Source organism: Nannobrachium achirus, assembly GCF_963921795.1.
Source record: "Nannobrachium achirus genome assembly, chromosome: 24".
NCBI classification, from domain to species: domain Eukaryota; kingdom Metazoa; phylum Chordata; class Actinopteri; order Myctophiformes; family Myctophidae; genus Nannobrachium; species Nannobrachium achirus.
The window spans coordinates 38999254-39015121 of NC_137831.1; the positions used below are offsets into that span (position 1 = coordinate 38999254).

Below are 15868 nucleotides of genomic sequence, written 5' to 3' on the forward strand. Positions count from 1 at the left end.
TTTGAGCTATAAATGACCTTTCTAGCTTAATTTTAGTCTAAAGTTACATATTCGAAGGAAGTGACATCATCGATGACGTAACCCGGAAGTCGTTCGGCCATAACATAGAATGGGCCTTTTTACAGCATTGAATGTTGACGTTTTTCTTATCAAACTTTACCATATTTAGACCGATTTTCATTCGGAAAAAAATGGCTGGACTGACAGATTGGTCACTCAAGAGCAAAAACGAGTGTAAATGGCGTGCGCACGACGTTCGGATCGTGTTTTATAGCTCCCGTTCGGCGGACCGGGAGACATAATGGCCGCCAATGGGCGCCGCCATTATGGGTCTACTGCTGTCCACTCGCTAGTCCAGACTCTAGGAGATTATCGTTGGGCACACTCTAGTGGATAGTACTAGTACTACATTCTACAACAATATGATCCCTGTTGGGTTAGATTAAAGCTAACTTGGAAATTAATAAAATTCCTGGCAGTATAGGCGCACAAGCCTATTGTAAATGGCTGGGAGAGAGTTTTAAAAGAGGCCCCACCATGAATTTCACATTTTTCTTTTTTTTCTTGTTTTTTGGTCTTCCCAGTGTCTCTTCCAGCCCCCCCCAAAAAAACAATTCATTAACTCGGTCTTGCCTTTCATTTCAGTGATTTTCTGAATGGGCTCCTTTGAAATCGGGCCCCATTCTATGTCACAGGGCGCTCATTTCCTATTGGGCCCCCTCGAGAAGGGGGCGGTACTTTTTGGGAGGCTATATATTCGATTGAGACTGTATATATATGAGGTGGAACCATGAGGTAAATTGGTGCTAAAATTGGAACGATACAGAGAAGATTACGATTCACTCTACATGGTTCACATAGTAGTTCTAATATTCTCTGAATCGTTCCAGTTTTAGCCCAAAGACAGCAGACGTTGCCAACAAAGGGCATTTTGGTATCTGAAATGGCTTGGAATTAGAGACAGACGGAACATGTATTTTCAATAACTGAGTGGTTGTTTAGGCTAAAACATATATTTTTAAAAGCATGGTGGGGCCCCTTTAACGGCTGCGGTTTTAATTAATTACTTCAGTAGCTTCTGACACGGTTTTTCTGTGTTTTTACTATTATTTTTGATGGCTCCATGAATTGAACGCACCATGTGTCCATATGTAAACATAAGCCCCCGGTCACGGCTCTGGGTCTTTTCTTTTACCCGGAAAAGAAAAATTATAACCGCGATCATCCGTGCTTTAGTTATGGTTTTGACCAAGAACGCGATCTGGGAGAAAATTCCGAGATACATCTATTTTTCAGAATTTCATAACGTTGGTCTGGACAGAAGAGGGATTTTTATTTTTATTTTTTTGATGACGTAATTTCCCTATGCATCATGGGAATTGAAGTCTTTGCATCACTCCCGGGTTACGGGAGACTGCAGTCTAGGGTTTACAACCGGAAATGCAATAAGACAACATCTCCAGCAGTGGCAGTGAATATGTCATTTATTCGTAAGAGTGTTTGGTACATTAGTTCCTTCAAACAATCAATCACATCAAATCCCACATTAGGACTTGGGCCATACAAACACTCCTGAGATTGTATTTCGCTTTGATCCATGAGAGCGAGGGAGAGAGAGAGAGAGAGAGAGAGGGAGAGAGGGAGAGAGAGAGATGGATTGGTATATAATTAGAAAGGCTGCACAGAGAGACAGATGGTGTCACCAGGTGAGTAAGAGGTGCACTGATGGATGTGCAGAAGTACTGCACACTACAGAGTGCAGACACATGGTTATGGAGGCTAGAAGAGAGATGGCAGAGAAGAGAGGGAGAGAGGGGGAGGAAGGTAGATAGATATACATGAGTAGGAATTTGTACTTAAGGCCTAGAATTATTGAATGCTTTAGCTATTCCGTGCCGCGCTGTGAGCTTGTATATCTGCTATTTTTTTAAAAGTCGTGAAAATGTGTGCAAATCTTTGAATATTATGTATTTTTAAAGCGAACGTTTGTAACTCAAATTTTGCTTCTGGGTGGTCGCTGGAACTAGATATTTTGAGATGCGGGTCCGTGGCTCAAGAACAGACTGACTGAGCTCCAGTTAAGTGAAAAGGACCTTTTCTTTGACGATGGCTAGCCAGATTGCTGACATAGAAACGTAGGTTTTTCAAAAAACCTTAGAAGGATTCAAAAGACAGTTATAGAATCGGGTCAAAATTCCAATTTTCACGATTTTTCAAAAATAGCAGATCTACAAGCTCGCAGCGCGCGCTGTGAGCTATTTTTCAATATCTAAAGCATAAAATAACGATACACAATAATGTGTACCCGTTCTAAATGGGTTAACGCAATGGGTGCCAGTGGACGAGTTTTTTTCACCAGCACCACTGCTCTACATCTCTGTCTCTCTCTGTCTCTCTGTCTGTCTCTCTCTCTCTCTCTCTCTCTCTCTCTCTCTCTCTCCCTCCAGGTGGAGTCGCTGATGGAGCGGGTGGAGGAGCTGACCAAGGACAAGGTGCGTCTGGTGGAGGAGTACGAGTCCAAGCTGTCCAAGGCCCAGGAGTACTATGAGAGGGAGCTGGAGGCCATGAGGAGAACCCACCAGCTGACCGCCGAAAACCTGCTGGCCTGGAAGAGGACCGAGGTGACCACACACCACTTTGAGACATTGAAAATGACTTTTTTCTCCTATTGATTAGTCACGCCATGGAGACTTGAGTTCAATCATATTTTTTTGTATTTGTCAAATTCCTAAGACAAAAAATTGGTTATTGGTAAATTTACCCCCATTGATTCTTAGCGGGGACCCAAATGCATGGGCCTGGATGGGGACCCAAATACAAGGCCCTGGATGGGGACCCAAATGCATTGGGTGAGAATCAATGGGGGTAAATTTACTTGACCCATGACCCTAAATGTACCCCCAGTGATTCTGACTCTTTTGCCACAGAAGTAGCTTACCTTTGTGAATTTATCGAAAATGTAGCCATCCATTATTTCCTATCGCGGTCTTTGTAAAATAAAGCTGCATCGCTCACGGAGCAGTGAAAAAAATCCACAAAAGTATGGGCGCAGCCATTGCGGAGCAAGAGGCTCCTCCCCCTCTGTTTGCATCAGTTTTCAGACATCCAGGCTGAGAAAACCAGCAAAGAAGTGATCCCGCCGCCATTATTGTTGCACTGAAGAGAACAGACAAGTGTTACGGGAGCTACTGCTACTGTAAAGATAAAGATAGAAAATATGGTTCTCAAGTGAAGTGGATGGTAGTGTCCACACTGGACGCTACCATCCACTCCCATCCACTTCAACTGAGAAAGATATTTTTTATCTTTACCTTTATCTTTATCTTTATCTTGCCCTCTTGTTAAGTGTTCCAGGAACCTTTGGCCTAACGTATGTATTCTAATGTACCAGGTGGAGCTCCGTAAAGAGTTCCAGGCTCAGGAGGCGGCCCTGCAGCGCTCGCTGTCCAAGCTGAGGACGGAGCTGCAGAGAGCCCAGGAGGAGGCCAGGGAGAACCGGGACAAGACCAACAGGCTGCAGACCTCCCTGACCAACGCAGAAGGAACCATCAAGGTACTGTACTGTATGTACCACCACGAGAGAGGGCAGGGATAGGAAGGAGGGCACTGATTAAAATGAATGAATGAATGAATGAATGCAGGGACGTGCTGGCCATTGGGAAAAGCGGGACAACTCCCGAACGGCCCGGTTCATTCCCGGCCGGTCCAGGCCGGCCATTAGGAAAGAAATTAAACTGTTTGCACAAAAGTAAAAATTAAACTGTTTGCACCAAAGTAGTGAAAACAGCAGATCTACAAGCACGCGAGGCGTTGTGTGCTTGCAGATCGGCTGTTTTCACTAGTTTAAATCATTTTTAAAATGATAAATACAAAACAACCGGTTTTGGACATACAAGGTTTCCACCTGACAACGACAAAATATAACTCATATGTAATCGGCCCACCGGCTTGTCACTTGTCATGATCTGAAATGGCAAATCTTTGAGTAGCAGCAGCGCTATAGAGAGAGATCTCTCTCTATAGCGCGCAATGAGGGCCTCTCCAACTCTTTTTCCCGGGCTGAATCAGGGGCCCAGCACGACCCTGAATGAATGAATGAATGGATGAATGAATGAATGAATTAGAAAAGAAGAATTCCGTCTACCGATATCAGTCATGAGCAGAGATGGGGACTCGAGTTGAAGACTCGTACTCTAGTCGCACTCGAGTCGCAATTTTGGAGACTCCAGACTCCACTCGGACTGGCGCTCATAAGACTCGTGATGAGTTGTGATCAATCTTTATTTCATGCACTAATGAATGACAAGCCCGACAGATTTTGTCCTTTCCTTCTCCTTCCTTTCCTCTCCGGTGCGCGTTGTGCGCAGACTAAAGGCCTGTCCATACTTTGACCGAAACCGCCGTTTTCGGTCAAAAGGTAAGGTTCGACTACAAAATGACGTCACTCGCAACTTCTGAAAAGCATTAGACCGAATGAGAGTTCGGAAATTTGCACGTTGTAAAGTCCAACTCGCCGAACATTTCGGTTAAAGTATGGAGAGGCCTTCAGTCTCAGCGAGGCAGGCATAGCTGCTGCATGGAGCCTTTCATCATAAGATTGAAATATTAAAACGCGGAAAAAAAACATCATCAGCTATTTTACTTCAGTTAACTTGGCATTTGTTTAATAATTTGATAAGATGATAGGATTATCCGCGAGAGAATGTTTTTGTAACGCCAGGTTTCCTTTTCTCTCCGCCGCGCCTTGTCTCATCTTGATGTTCCACCAGCTGCAGCTACTAAATACCTCATTAACTCCACGTAACCTATATTGTTCAAAGCCTATAGCCTTTATTCCTACTCTGTCGCACCTCTAAATCAAAGACTCGAGACTCGACTCGGACTCGAGATCAAAGTCTTGTGAACACCTCTGGTCGTGAGGTTGCGGCCGCCGTGAATACTGTTGACCAATCCTCAAATCCAGTATATTCATATTGTCCAATCAAAAAAGGGAAACTTTTGGGGTTACTCTAGAAACAATAATACAGCCGAAAAAGTACTATAGCTATGTTAGCGCAACCACATGACATGGCATTTCTCTTATGCTAAAATCATGTGCCATGTTTATTTTTTGATAGTGAGTCTGAGAGTAGTGTTAGTAGTTATGCGTCATGAGATTATATATTATTCAATGGGTCACACACAGTGGCAAGAGTTGATTTTGTTTTTCTTTATTTATTTCTTTATTTAACTCCCTTGGTGCCCGAGTTTCCCGAGTTTGGGCCATATATGTGTCCCTGTGCCAAACACGAGTTTCCCGAGGTGGCCGTTTTTTCCTACAGTACTTCTGTTTTTGGCATGATCGTGATCGCGAAATGCATGTCTGACTCCCAGAACAACTCTACCTTTCAAACATGGCAGCCATGTTTGTTTACATTTGAAGAAAACACTATCCAACTGTTTCCGCAGGAGTTTACTGGAGATTATTTGGACCACACTTCCGGTTTAACAGCAGACATACAAGCTCACGTCGCATTGCAGATGCAGCCCGTTGTGAGCTTGTAAATCACACTCGGCTGCGGCGCTGGAAGCTTGGTACAGCGTCTGCGCAATGCACTATGGGGCGTTGGAAACCCGTGGATAGCCTCTATCTTTTGAATGCCTGAACGGGTTTTCCAAGCTGATTTTTTTGTTTGAAAGCTGTGAAGCACATTGTGGTGCATCATCCGTGCATTATCCGTGCATGACCCGTGCACATTAAAAGGTAAGATTCTGGCAATTAGAGACATTAGTTGTCAGCAAGCAGGTTAATAGAGATGCACACGAGTGGTGCAGGGCAAGCCTGCTAGATGCTGAGATACTGTTCGCTGGTTGATTTGATGACTCGTGTGTGTGTGTGTGTGTGTGTGTGTGTGTGTGTGTGTGTGTGTGTGTGTGTGTGTGTGTGTGTGTGTGTGTGTGTGTGTGTGTGTGTGTGTGTGTGTGTGTGTGTGTGTGTGTGTGTGTGTGTGTGTGTGTGTGTGTGTGTGTGTGTGTGTGTGTGTGTGTGTGTGTGTGTGTGTGTGTGTTGTTCCAGAACCTTCATAAACAGCTGGAGGAGGCCATCCAGGACGGAGAGATCTGGGTGATGCAGCTCAAAGACACCGAGTACGAACTGGAGAGCAGCAGAGACCGCGTTCAGCAACAAGCTACTGAGATACTGCACAAAGCCAGTGAGTTCCTCTCTTCTCTTCTCTTCTCTTCTCTTCTCTTCTCTTCTCTTCTCTTCTCTTCTCTTCTCTTCTCTTCTCTTCTCTTCTCTTCTCTTCTCTTCTCTTCTCTTCTCTCCTCTTCTCTCCTCCCCTCTCCTCTCCGCTCCTCAACTCAGTTTCAGTTTATTTTATTGTCTCCACCAGCTGAAGGCTGAGGGAGAGTATGTTTTCCCCTCCGTCCGTGTGTGTGTCCGTCCGTGCGTCCGTCCGTGCGTCCGTGCGTCCTCGCAGTTTGTGAGCGCCAAATCTCAGTCGCCGTTGGCCCGGTCGCTGCCAAAGTGAGCACACACATTCCCTGGATGCCAATCTAGAACCTCTGCCCTAAATTTTTCAAATGGGCCTTTTCTAGCGCCAACTAGTGGCCGATGTTCGCTAAACACATTTCTGTGCACTACTCTTACAGATTTTGTCCAAAAATCCTACAAATCGGTAGGCAATATCTCGACAGTCATGTGATCGCCACGGATCTGTCCGATTTTGCATATTCCATCCTGATTGGCTAAGATTGGCTTCCAAAGTTTGTGGGATTGAGCCGTTTTGAACAAAATGCCTCAAATCACAAACGCAAAGTGCAATTATCATGAAATCGCGCACACACGTTCCCACTAGGCCGAGGAAGAAATGCCACTTAATTTTTTTTAAATCAGCCTCATGGTGGCGCTATAACAGCCCGATTTGTGGTTTTACCTATAATTCCACCGATCAGTTTCAAACTTTGTAAGCGCACTCCTTTGAGGCTAAGGATAAACCTTTGCCCTGCATTTTTCACATCAGCCTTTTATAGCGCCACCTTTGGGCCGACATATGTAAAACACATTTTTGGATATTACTCCTTGAGATTTTATGCAAAAATCACGCAAATCGGTACACAGTATCTCTATAGTCATGTGATCAAGTCCGATCAGTCTGATATTTCATATTCCATCCTGATTGGCTAATATTAGCTTCCAAATTTTGCAGGATTGCTCCGCTTTTGAACAAAATGCCTCAAATCATCAACGCAGCTTGCGATTACCGTGAAATTTGCCACACATATTCCCACTAGGTCAAGGAACAAATGCTACCTTTTTCACATTGGGCTGTTATAGCGCCACCATTAGGTAGACTTTAGCAAAACACATTTTTGGAACACAATGCTTCAAATCATGCATGCAGCGTCCGATTGCCATGAAAGATCTAAGGTGAGGAACATATGCCACCCTTTTTACATTGGCCTATTATACAGTAACACCACCAGTACGCACGGCCTGGTGGAGACCTGTGCTCGGAAGAGCACTGCTTCTAGTTTATAGTGCAGTCATCACCCCAAGGGATCTCTGAGTGTGCACTTCACAGCATGTCGTACGGCAAAACATGTATGAAAACAGTCATACACGGCAAAACACAGTAGAAAAAACAACAAACGAGTACAATCGGCCAGCACGCATGGTCAAACAATTACCATGAGGAAATTCACGGCTGCAACTTTAAAATAGGAAAGACTGAAGAAAAAAAAAGAAAGGAAGAAAATGTTATAACACAGTGTTTTAAAGATGGAGTGCTGTTTGATTCTAATGATCATTACATCCTGGAGGAAAATAGAATGTTGTTATGTATAGCCTATGGACAATCACATCAGTTGGAAATGTAAAAAAATGTATATGGTGTCATGATCAAAGTTAATGTTGACATGATGGCACACTGACTATCAAGAAAATTTAAACTTGTAGTCAGGGGCCCCAGGGATATTTTGGTTCAGATTCTCGCAAATTCGCCAAATTTGGCACAGATGTTGTCCATAACATACTTAATCATTTTAAGATGGGTGCCAAGATGGGCACCCCATGGTACTGACATATTGCGCATATTGCGCAATGCATTACAGGAAAAAAAAAAGCAAAAAAAGAATCTGCTTTAAGTAGCATATAACTGGTCAAACTAGGGTTTTTTCATGATTCTGAATCTATTGCAAGCATCTGTTTTGCACAAAAAAAGGGCTAAAAAACTGCCCTACAAGACTATGGTTTAGTGATGAAAAGTGATGAGTCATCACTTTTCACACTTTTGTGGTGGCCGTTTTAGCCCAATGAATGTTTTTTTATGCAAAACGGATGTTTGCAATGGATTCAGAATCATGAACACCCCCTAGTTTGACCAGTTATATGCTACTTAAAGCAGATTGTTTTTTTGCTTTTTTTTCCTGAAATTTAAAGTTAAAGTTGTACCATGTAACTTTTTTTATAAAACAAATCTTAAAATTGTCCTAACTGTTAAATCGCTAAAGTTTTAGAACACCCACTCCGTGAATTTCAGCCTGTAAAGCCTTCTCTATATATGTAAACTGCGATCCTTGCCGTGGACCGGATCTCGCGCCAAAATTGCGTCATCACACTACCGGCCAATCACAGCGAGGGTTATACAACTGCCGGCCAATCACAGCGCATCTTGAAGTGGGGTCGCTATGGCAGCCATATTTGTTGTCGCCCGTTTGTACCATCCCTTCTCTAGGTAATTTCGCCTACCAGGCAGGGTGAAGGAGTCCGTATCTCTGGAATTACTGAACGCACAGGAACAAGGGACCCCTCAAAAGATAGATCTCAGCGAGGTGGAGGCAGACGCGGGGGTCTGAAGGTACGAAAAACGGCCGAAAGACGCGGACGCGACCGCGGTTTGCTATAGGGCTAATGACCACTAGTTGGGCATCTTACACAGTATAGCTTTAATGGGACACCAATTGGATTGTGCAATCTTGGCATCCATCTTAAAATGATTACGTATGTTATGGACAACATCTGTGCCAAATTTGGCGAATTTGCGAGAATCTGAACCAAACGGTCCTTTTATTACTCTGGGGCCCCCGACTTATTGGCACTTCACGTCAAAAAGGTTGTTGGCCCCTGTATAACCTGATAAGCTGGCTTCAAGTGTGTAAAAAGCGTGATGTACCACAGACAGGGGGGTTTAGACATAAACCTTCCTGTCAGGTTTGGTGTGATGCTTAGGGTGCAGAGAGCGTCACGCTAGGGCGCATCCCGATGGGGTTGTCACCGCGTTCCCCACCTTGTAACCGATCGCGCTTCGTGAGTGCGTGACATCAGCCGGTATCTCCAGAAAAAAAATGAAGGTGTCTCAGAATGACCAACGAATGATGATCCGTGGTGTCTCGGGGTAACCAGGGTGTCATCCATCTCTCTATGGGACACGTGAAATAGGTGGTGGGGATGCGCGCGTGCGTGCATGCGTGCCAGTGGTGGAAAGTAACTAAGTATGTCTACTCAAGCACTGTACTTATAGTTATATACTGTATCTACTATTTTGTACTTTTACTTTAGAGTATTTCCATGTTGGGATCATTTATACTTCTAATCCACTACACCTCAGAGGCAACTATTTAATTGAAAAAAAAAAAAAAAAAAAAAAGATCTTCGAATGCTAAACATATTGTATGCTGTAATTGCGACCCAAGGTAGCAGTTTACCATGAGAAATGTCACAGCTTGTCCCCGTGTATGTACACATTTTTACGGTTTATGGGTTTGAGGAACATGTGTCCACGGGCATGGACAGCCAGCGATGTATCCGTATCTGAAGTCATCATCTGCAGGATTGGTTTTGAATGATTCATACGATCACGGGATCGCGAGTTATTTTCAGCCGCCTTTAAATGTGTCTCTTGTGTTACCGTTGTACATCACGTCAGGTTTGGTCTGTATTTCCAGCTGGGCTGCCACTAAAGCTTTCTATTTCGGACGCGGAAGAAAGTGCTCGGATAAGCTAGCGTGCAGTGCTGGTTGCGTTTACACCAGCTATTAAAGTTTCATGCCCAGGTCAATAATTAAACACCAATGCAGATGAAAAGGTGTATTTGTGCTGCAACCAGTGGTGTAAAGTAATTACGTACATGTAATTAAGTACAATTCATTTGGGGGGGAGATTCAGATCCAGATCCACTCCAGGTCTTCTTCCTAATGCAAATAGCAGCATTTGCAAGCAAAAGCTACAATCACACAGCTCCAGTAGTAAGTAGTTAAGTGCGTCAGCGGAGTGCCTACAGTGTAGGGGAAATGTATTGAACACTGGCTCACCCTGCACTAGATATTGATCCGTCTTCTGTCTACATTGGCAGGGTTTAATGGAAGCCAATCGATCCATCTATCGATCAGTTTCTCTTCTCTGTTTCCCCCACTGTTCTCTCAGTCAGAGGTGGATAGAGTAGCCAAAAAACTGTACTCAAGTTAAAGTGTTGTTGCTTTTAACTATAGTAACAACTCAAGCGGAAGTTAAAGTAATCATCCAAATAATGACTTGCCATACAGTATAGCACTCTCCCACGATAAACCAGATACAGAGCTTATATCTATACTTTAGCAAGATATGAATATGTCTACATGCAGAGGAGAACGTAATTCTGTATCTGGAACTTTGCAAAAAGGGTACTTCATTTAGACACTTCAGCTTAGAGTTAACCATTTGCCATTTATTAAGAGATAACATTAACCATTTATGCAATGATATTGCATTGAGTTTGGGAGTGAGGCTCTGCTCTAATGATAAACAGATTTCTCTGTGTAAACATATCCTAACACAGAATCTGTTATCACTTACCCCCCAGAGCAGAGCACAAGTTACAGATGTACATACAACAGGAACTTCCAGTTATTACATCATAATTACCACGATCAGAGAATAACCATAGTACAATCAACATTTCATCCTACCACAATCATGGAATAACCATAGTACATTTTATCCTATTACAGTACATTCCATTTCATTACTACTGAAGGGAGGAGGCCGGGGAGGTGGAGGAGTTTTCCAACACTGACAGCACACAACCCGCTATGACAGCTTATCATGTAGAATGAGCAGTGTGCAGAGGCTGCTTAAAAAGGCTACACTGAGAATGAGGGTGTGTGTGAAGTAGCTTGTAGCGAATGAGAATGAAGTAAGAATGAACGTGGGCGTATGAATTAATTAACTTGTTAGCGAATGAATGAGGGGGTCCGGGGAAGAGAACAGCTAGAACTCTACCTTCCGTGTCTAAATGAACTGCGCTAAAGCTAGATTTTGAGGCAAAAAGGGCAGGTGCCCAAGCACCTAAAGCCCCCCGCTTTACACGTGCCTGTTCAGGTGCCACACAGCGGTTGGCAGCTAAAGTGCAAACGTCTGCTCAGGCCTCGTGACTCAGCCCTCAGTCACAACCATGAATATTTCACACAATAAAAGCCTCGCGGACAGCATGCGAAGAGAGTCGGAGCGCAGGGCATGCCAACTGTTTTATTCAGTTTGAGCTTGCTTGACCCAGCACTTTTTACAAGGCATGTGCTTCTGGCGAGCGCGGGGGGAGCTTTTTAAGTATCACCGCTGTCGAGTGGAACCAGGAAAAATAAATAAAAACAACAACAACCTGTGCTCGGTTGCCTGTCCAACACCACAGAGTCTAGGGGTTTTAATCCACATTTTGGAGGGGTCCACAGATGATTAACTAAATGTGCAACATTATTTTCTGCCACTTCCGGTCTGCGAGAGATCAAAGTGTGACGCTACTCTCCTCTTGAAATACTCTGGTCACAAGCTCTTGGTTATATTTTTCATTGGTTCGATATTTATCAAATCTCACATACATATTTAACCACTTCTACCTGGTGTCCCTTACTGGGACAGGCTCCCAATGTGCCACAATTCAATACGTCATGAGCTTGTAGATCAGCGATGTTTTACTACTGTGGCATGACACTGTCATATGATAAAGTAAAATAGCTCATTCATTTATGATGAAAAGGAAATATGGAGATATAAGGTCCAACACTGACTAAATCCTGTATTCTGGTATGGTCTCAGAACTGAACCTCCCTTCTCCTAAGATTCATCTTTAATATGGAAAATGTCATTGATGGTAAGAGGACACGATCGTATCAACTGAGCTGAACTATATCTTAGGGTTGATTTTTGGAAAGGGTTTTATTGAATACAGATCTAAATGCAAAATCCATTTATTGAATCAGAATCCTTTTCGAATCCCTTATCAAATCTTTTGGATAAATTATCACTAGACAAAAAAAATATATATTTTAACAATACTCTTGAGGCCGTACATTTTGCAGAGCATACTTGAGGTGAAAAGATTCAAAAAAGAATTTAATTTGACCCACTGGTTATCAAATCCAAATGAATTGCCTACTCTGAAGAGTCTGCTATCGAAACCTTTAGGGAGGATTTGAGATCAGTCAATGTAATTTGAGATGTTATCTGGTAAATGAAAGGTTTGATAGAACCCCACTCTAAATGCAGTGTCCACATTTATGTACTTTTAAGAGTAGACGTGTGTGGGGTGTAAAATTGCTACTGTGCTGTAAAAGAATATCTTACCTGAATATCTTATCTAAACTTTAAAGATGGGGTGCCATGATTTTTCCCCATCTAAAACATGATTATCAGCTATTATATGATTTTGATTATATTAGGAGGAATATTTTTTCCAAAAAAGTGTACAGAAAGAGTTCAAATTGTGTTTTTATGTGGCCACACCCACAAGTTCATTAACCCTTTCCAAGCCACGGGGAGCCTCTTAATATTAAAACCGTTTTATACCGGACTTCTGAGCAAGGGTGTCCCAGCCGCGCCGTCTTTTACCGTAATGGGTCATTAAAACCGAAATAAATGATTTTTATCCGAAAATCGGGGATCGTCTAACCTTCCCTAGTCACCGCTCGTCCATCGATAGCTCATGGCTGCTCTGACATGAAACAGAAGTGACGTCAGCTCCTCTCCTTCTTCAGCCTTCCTTGCTGCCGTCCGTTTGCTGTTTAGATGATTACATTAGCATAGCAGGAGTGATAAGGGCTAAGCTAGCCAAAATGCTCACATCGACCGTTCAGTCATACCTGGACCATATACTTGGATTATATGCGCACGGATCGCGCACGCGAAATGCACGGGGAGATGATGCCTTGGCCAAAACCTCCACTTTATGTCAATGGAGATCCAGATAATCACGGTGAGCAAACGACCAGGGGATTGAAAAAAAAGAAAAAAACAACGGAGCCGTCCAAGAAGGAGGGGTGGCGGGCTCATGTTTATAAACATAATATTATGTCTCAGATCATAATACAATAATAGAAATTCCACGGCTAATCTACCAACAACCATTCTATTTTGGCTGGCAAACTGTTAAGTATGCCTGGTTGTCATGGTGGGTGGTGACCCAGCTGAACTTAGCCACACTCACAGTGTTGGGTGAATGGTAAAAGGGGAGGGGTTGATTCTATGATGTAATTGTATCTGTGTTTTTGGACTGGCACTTTTGACGCACAAGGTGGCAGGCTCCAGCTAAAAACCCGAATACAAAAGGAATACATAATTGCTCATAACAACCACACCAGGCGATCTAATGAAGTACTGTCAACCTCATAGACACATGAAAAACTGAAAAAGTACAAAAATATGGCACCGCCTCTTTAACTCATTGAGTGCCAATCCCGAACTAGTTCGGCTTTATTAGCGTATCGTAGAGTGCCGATCCCGAACAAGTTCGGCTTTTAAAAAAAAAAAAAAAAATTAAAAAAAATTTTTTTGATTTTTTTTTTTTTTTTTTTGGACCCCATCAAATCTGGTGAACATGATTTCAATCGCGATTTTGCATGTTCCACCCCCATACAACCCCATCTAACATACAGGGCAGCCATTTTTGTTTACATTACATGTAAAACATAATGGCGATTATCTCAAGAATGCCTGAACGGATTTCCAATCGGATTTTTTTGTTTGAAAGCTGTGAACAAACTGCACAAATCCACTCCAATGCAATCCAGGATTGCATTGGATTTTTTAGAGCTCATTCTTCTCTGTTTTTTTCCCATGCATGAGGTGTGCAAGGTTTAATCATGGCTAAGTTGACGAAAATAAGGCTTCTAAAATGCTTGGTAGCCAATAGCTAACTTCAAGCTAACTTCATCCTCTTCCTGTACATGCACAAAGGAAAGTGTTCAGGCAAGTAGGGCTTGGGCTTGGGCTCCAGGGCTTGGGCATGCATTACCAGCATATCTCTATTATTCTCTGGTCACTGGGCGCCCTCTAGTGGTGATAGGCTGGCACTCAATGAGTTAAAATGATTTGATATGTTTCAAGTCTCTATTGGTGGTGTCTTACACACATGAAAATCATCTTCTGGGGGTCCTTGGCCAAATATATGTATATGATTTTGAGGGCCCTTGGCAAGAAAAAATTTGAGAACTACTGATTTAGAAGGCATTTGTAGAATCGTCACCAGGTCTCAGTTCAAATATGATTACTATGGGGGGTCCCCAGTTCAAACATGATTACTTTCTTAATTTTTCATAATCATCATACTCGTTTCCATGTTGAAAAATGTATATATATTTTTTTAAGTAAAAAATAGTGGAAATAGCAGATCGACTATTTCCACTATCAATGTTCTTTTTTTAAGTATAAAGTTGACAGACGTTTCGGTCCCCCTGGACCTTCTTCAAGAGTGTCTTGAAGAAGGTCCAGGGGGACCGAAACGTCTGTCAATAGAAATAAAGACGAGTAGCTAAGCAAGAGCAGAGTGCGGGATTTTTTGTTCATGAAATATCTTTTCATGATTGCTTCAGTGTTCACTGTCCAATGCACCTGCACCCGAATCCAGTGGATGTGAGAATACTTCCCTTACATAGAATAAGTATAAAGTTGTCAAATATATCAGTAATTTCTTTGTATATTTAGGTTATGTGTCATATCTGCCATGTGCAACTTCAAAGCCTACAAGCCAAACGGAAATATAATTGTCAACAACGCAAACACAATCAAATCGTTAATCGCAATTATTTGAGTGACAATAATACTCGTCATGTAAAATGTCCTGATCGTGACTGCCCTGCGCTGCGTTGCTGTCCCCGTGCAGGTCAGATCGGGTCCCTGCAGGCGGCCCAGATGTCCCACGAGGCCACCATCAGAGAGCTGGACCAGGAGCAGAGCAGACTGAAGGAGAAGATCAACCGACTGGAGGAGGAGAGAGAGGCCCTGTTCAACCAGAGCCACGCCAACGACGAGCAGCACAAGCAGACCGTACACAAACTGGAACAGGTAAATAACCAGTGGTGCTTTGGGATTTTCTTTTCTGGGCGGATGGTCATTTATTGACGTCACGTGCATGTGTGTGCACGCGCCTCTAGAGGCTATTTAAAGATTTTATTTTCTAGTTTCATTTAATTCAATTAGAAAATACAGTGCTGCTAGAAACAAAGTTTGATTTGAACAAATCTCAAACAGTAGACTGCATACCACATAATGGAGCCATGTATGAGGACGCACACATGCATGCAGTCACCGCTGGAAACCTACAGTGGGTGTTAAAGTATCCATATGAATAGGGGACTTGGGCTTGTGAATCTAGGGGGATGCGCTGCAGACCACTCACTGGTAAACTTGTTATCCAAATATAGCCATTTGATTAGATAGGCTATATATGGCGCGTCGTCACTCGAATCTATGGCGACGCGTTCTAGCATGCACAGCACTGTTCCGTGCCGTCCGTGCGCGTGCATGTGGGAAATATATTGGCCACACGGCGTACGGTCAAGTCCGGCCTCGAAAGCACTACATGTAAATAACTAGTACTGAAACTGTTATGTTTTTTACCACACAAACAGACAATAGTCA

General features: G+C 43.1%; 1 protein-coding gene across 2 annotated transcripts in view; it reads left to right on the forward strand.

Moving 5' to 3' along the window:
• Positions 1-15868, forward strand: part of fam184aa (family with sequence similarity 184 member Aa) — a 123320-nt gene that overhangs the window by 26566 nt on the left and 80886 nt on the right. For both annotated transcript variants that reach the window (XM_080720288.1, XM_080720289.1), the window contains exons 6-9: positions 2448-2621; positions 3392-3553; positions 6056-6191; positions 15111-15292. In XM_080720288.1, coding sequence (XP_080576414.1) covers positions 2448-2621; positions 3392-3553; positions 6056-6191; positions 15111-15292 — 654 coding nt within the window. The remainder of the gene's footprint in view (positions 1-2447; positions 2622-3391; positions 3554-6055; positions 6192-15110; positions 15293-15868) is intronic.